The sequence below is a fragment of the Haliaeetus leucocephalus genome, unplaced genomic scaffold, assembly GCF_000737465.1.
Source record: "Haliaeetus leucocephalus isolate CR32 unplaced genomic scaffold, Haliaeetus_leucocephalus-4.0 Scaffold373, whole genome shotgun sequence".
In the NCBI taxonomy this organism is placed as follows: domain Eukaryota; kingdom Metazoa; phylum Chordata; class Aves; order Accipitriformes; family Accipitridae; genus Haliaeetus; species Haliaeetus leucocephalus.
The window spans coordinates 5147460-5152477 of record NW_010972809.1 but is presented as its reverse complement, the minus strand read 5'-3'; the positions used below and the strand labels follow the sequence as shown (position 1 = coordinate 5152477).

Here is a 5018-nt window from a genome sequence, read left to right as displayed (position 1 = left end):
CTCAGCTCCTCATGCCATTTTAGAGATTAGGTGGGGCTGGCTTGAAATCATCTGCAAAATATACGTCATCCAGCATAGCTCCAGACAAGCACTTTTGGGGGATAAGCTATCATGATGTACTGCTTCCTCACATCTCCTCAAATCCCAAACCACCGGGCTTAGCATGCGCACAGTCAGCACAGGAATGTATTTTCTCATTTGCAAGTATGTGCCATTTAGACAACATTTAGTCAATATTCAGCACTCTCAAACCTTAAGGTCTGACCTTCGTGCTCAGGATAGTTGTTTCCGAGCGGTGGCCCATACCGATAGGTCTCCACGCTCTCAGCTGGTTTGGACTTTGTGGTGACTGGGTCATGCTGGTAGAGCAATGCTGACTTTATCATCCCAAAGTCTTCCTGAATCTTCATCCCTGAATAGATTGCACCCGAGACGTTTTCTGCCATCTGGGTATAGCTCTGAAGATTTTTCATATCGCAGAGGTCGTCGCTGTATTTCAGCGCAGATGGCTTGTAGGCCTGGTAGGACACCTTGGTGGTGGTTGTGATGACCGTTTGCAATGGCGGGGCTATGGGAGAGGGGCTGGGACCGTACCTGCAGGGGTAGTCCCCACTGTAATAAGGGTGGTTAGCGCTCGTTTGCATCTGTCCATAGTCGCTCCGGTCTCCACTGCCAGTTTTCCCCCAAGCTGGTTTCAGCCCATAATGTCTGCCAGCGTTATCAAAGCTCTTATCGTGGACGGTCACAGCATTGTAGTGAGATCCGTTCAAGCTGAGGGGGTCTGCGTCGATGGCAGCATTCGTCAGATCTTTGTAAAACGTTGGGTAAGGGCTAGAGCTTATAAAGGTAGGAACCCCAAACTCATAGCTGCATGGCCTGGGCACATAGATCCTTGGATTGGGGCACTTTGGGTAGGGCGATAGCTGGTCCTCTTGGAAGCTGGCTGAGTCATAAGACGTTTTGTAGAAGTCAGCGTTTTGCAGCAAAGGGTAAGACTGGGCTGGAATCGAAAAGTTGGTGTCTGTGATGCTACTGACCCTTTCTGGGCCATCCATGCATGGCAGATTCTGTAGGTTATCGGTATAACCGCCGCTGTCGTGGTACCTTCCTGCCTGACGAGGACAAGTAGATCTTTGAGATTTGGGAATCCATACCACCCCCACGCACATATATGTCTCAACACTTGTGCTATTGCTCATTTCAGCCCCAAATGAACAGATGTAGTGCAGTGTAAAGCTTTGTTTTGCCCTGGGATCCCCAATACTTGCTTATGACACCTTTTAAATTGTCTAAAACCTTTACTTGTGACACCTTTTTAACTGACTAATGACTTTGACTTACCTCTGAGTTTAGAGGTCTCTTTTTCTGGGAATGGTGAAAAGAGGACATTTGCTTCTTAATTGCACTTCGTCTTGCCTCTGCCTCCAATTTACTCTCTGGCCTGGGGTGGTCATGGACTCCTTTAGCCTAAATTAGGATTAACGAAGAATTAGATGTGAACTGGAAGGGAGTAAGAGAAGAGAAAATGCAATAAGTAGAATGAGAGGTCGCCACAGCGTCGTCTGTGGTTTGGCACAGGAGAACAAGGAGGAGAAACTAAACAACAAGGAAGGATTAAATGTAAAAATAATAAATCATTATTTGCAGGCAGGTAGGAAGGAAAAAGTGAGGGAGAAGTCAGTGAGGACTGCAGAGCTGATGAAGGAGCAAAGGTGTTACCTATGTTTGTGACATTCAGGAGTAGCTAATTAGAGACAAGGGGTGGGGGGGAATATTATGAATTTAGTTTGGTTGGTTTTCTGCAATCCAGGATCTCAGTTCTGCTTTATAACAGCCACCGCTAAAACAGTATAAATAGTCTTTAAAGAGGTTTCATGCCACCAGATGACAAATACTTGCTATGCTACAAACAATAAACTTCTTGAATGGGACTGAAAAGTATATCCTGGAAAGCCATCCAAAGATGCTCTGCTATTGAAGCATCTGTGGATATGCAGATCTATGTATCCAAAGCTATACTGATATGTGCTGAAACAATATATCCTACATGTCCTTACCTGTTACATTCCCCTGAATGGACCTACGTATAGTCCCTAGTGTAAAGTAGGAAACTTAAAATTGCTTTTAAAATGCTGCCGTTTCTCAAATAGAAATTAACTTATAAGCGAGGATTTATCAACTATTTTGATGGTAAAGATCTTCAGTTTTCACATGTCTGTAAGATAATATCTTAATAATAATTATAATAATGCAGGTGAGAATTTGGGAATGTGGCTGGTTTGCTTCCATTTACTGACTGGAGAACAGAATTCACTGAAGTGTGGGTCAGGGGAAAAAAAAAAAAATCATCCAGCAGCAAAGAATGTAGTCTCATAGAACAGAAGCTTTTTGTGAAATTCTTGTCCTAATATGTTGCTAAAAAAGAACAACATGAAATTTCAGATTTTAGCTTTCTGAATTTCCTTTTTTTTCTGGCAAGTTTTTAAAACCTCTTAAAATTCAAAGATTATTTTCAGATGAAATAGAATTTTCACATTTCAACTTGTGCAATTTAAGTAAGGATTTTCTTTCCCCATTTATTTTAATAGGAAATAAATACTAGGTCCTCAGTGAGATTCAGTTGTCAGACACACCAGGGCGCAGGACAATGTTTTTGTTCATATTTGTGTACTGTAAACAGGACAATTTTACATCAATAATGATGTTACAGTTAAAACTGAATATAGTTAACTCTCAAGTACTGTGTTTAAAAAGACAGCCAAATGTTATTATTTGTACTTGCCATGTTGGCACTACAGAAGAATTCAGTCATGGACCAGAACTCCACCGTGCTCACCATGCTCAGTGTGACAAAAAGAAAAAGGCGGGGGGAAGATACAGAGAACTACCTCTCTCTATATAGATATAACTCATATATGTGTGTGCACACATGTATGCATGCTTTTTACCTGGAAAAATATTGCTTTGCCATCAAGCCTCCAGAAGTTAGTGACTGGATAGCCACTGTGTCCTCGGCAAGGAATCAGCTCAAGGGCTGAGTTACAGTTTGGGCAGGCTTTCTCTGCGAATAGAGAGAAAGAAACTACTGAAGACGCTAGTTAAAGGCGAGGATGTTGTCTGAGAGTAAAACAGAGCTCGAGAGCGATATGATCACTTCGCTGAAATTCAGGTTAAAATATGATGTTCAAGGAAACCCAACATCGACTGCCAAGCATAACTGAACAGTATGAACTAGAGCGGCATACCCGATATAAATGCTAATGAGTTAAAGGATTTTAGGTACTTTTCCCCTTAAGTATTTACAGACAGACATTGATGAAACTTGGGAATAAATGTATTCATCACAGCCTTTGCAATTATGCCTTAGTCCGCACACAAGCAAGGGTGATCCCAGTTTAGAAATCAAGCCCAGCTGAAAGAAACGGGGTCCCTTGGGCATCCCGACTCTCCCCGAGCACCCCTCACTTTGCTGCTTCTGCCGAGCCTTGTCGCATATGGCGGGGCGAAGCTGCAGCCTGGCTCCGTCGGGCAGAGCGCAGCTCCTGGCACACACCACCACCCCCAGGCAGGACTTCTTGAGGATCTGGCAGTTGTGGTTGTTGGTGTTGCGCATGGCCCAGCCGCTGAGGTGTCTCTGGGCGTTCTTCTCCTCGCTGGAGTAGATGAGCCGCACGTAGCCGTCGGGCCATTCCTGGAAGGCATCGAAGTGCTTGGGCTCCTGCAGCAGGGGGTGGGGGGGCAAGGCAGCGAGGAAAAGCAAGAGAGTATTAGCAGGGTATCGCGGCCCCGCGGTTTTGCCCTGTTACACAATATGTAATGAGGAAAAAGGGCTTTTCTATGCCCACCCAAGCAGCAGAAAAAGAAATACTGAAAGAATAGCTTATTTAGAAATGCTCTATAAAAGGGGAAAGGCAGTCTGAGCTTCCACATCTCAAAAGAAAAATCAGGATCCTTTCCTCTTTTGCATCATGATCATAATAACATGGTCTGTTGTCACAGATGCCTCTTTGCAGTGAGGTTACCCAGCCGTAAGAGATCAGCCTTGTTACCAGAACATACTGACTGATCTACCAGTCGCACAGACAGGACAGAAGTTATCCTGCTCACATGTGCTATTAAGTTCTCCTCCTTGTAGGACCATGCACCTGCAGGATGGAAACTAGAAGTTTTAGCTAAGGAATGGTTTCTTAAAGGTCATCGAATAAGAGTTGAATAAGGCTTCCGCCAAAAAAATTGAAATAAAAAAAATTGCCATTGCAAATATACTTCCAATATATGCACAGTGGTTCAAAGAAAGAACATTTCAATTTGCATTTCACTGGCTTTCTGGAGTTCCTTACCAAAATATAGTTACCAGAACAAAGAAAGAACGACCAAGATTTTAAACTCCAAGTATTTACAGTGCAAGTAAAGAGTTCCTGTAACACTCATTTAACATATATATACACCACAAGTGAGCAATCCCAGTGAATGCAGGTAAACTACCAGCATTTACAGTGTTAAGCTATTCTGTAATTGCATGGGCTCTGTAAAATTAAATAAACTCTTTTAAAAAAAGATGTGAGTTAAAAATGCATTCAGAGCTCACAACTAGAAAAAAGTGAAATGTGCATTGACAAAAAAAAGTCACATCAACAAACCAATGAAACATTTAGATAGCTCAAATTGTATTAGCAGAAAATAGTCAATCCAAGCTTCTCTTCAACATTTCTTTAAACGGGGAATGAGGGAGAAGGAAACTAGCCAAACACTGGAGTTAAAGATTGGTTTAGAAAAGCATACACACCTGGCCCAAAGTTGCGTATCAAATCTGAATTTTTATTATAAGCTTTCCAAGGACTACTACAGGCCCTCATAACCCATAGAATTATATTCGGCAAGCTACAGGAGAAAGAAACTGGCCACAAAACGAAGTTTTGCTCAGGGGGAAGGTTTTCCCCCCCTGGCCCCGCGTTATAGCTGGCCGGGGATTTTTTTTCTACCACCCCCCCCCCCGGTACCCGCGGCAGGGTGGGGGG

At 43.2% G+C, this 5018-nt stretch overlaps 1 protein-coding gene across 1 annotated transcript in view; it reads right to left on the bottom strand.

Annotated features, from left to right (window-relative positions):
- Positions 1-230: 230 nt before the first annotated feature.
- Positions 231-5018, bottom strand: part of GCM2 (glial cells missing homolog 2 (Drosophila)) — a 4827-nt gene continuing 39 nt past the window's right edge. Inside the window, exons 1-5 of the mRNA XM_010573223.1 lie at positions 5001-5018; positions 3466-3718; positions 2949-3061; positions 1342-1467; positions 231-1112 (exon numbers count right to left, since the gene is read on the bottom strand). The exon at positions 5001-5018 is cut by the window's right edge and continues 39 nt beyond it. Coding sequence (XP_010571525.1) covers positions 231-1112; positions 1342-1467; positions 2949-3061; positions 3466-3718; positions 5001-5018 — 1392 coding nt within the window. The remainder of the gene's footprint in view (positions 1113-1341; positions 1468-2948; positions 3062-3465; positions 3719-5000) is intronic.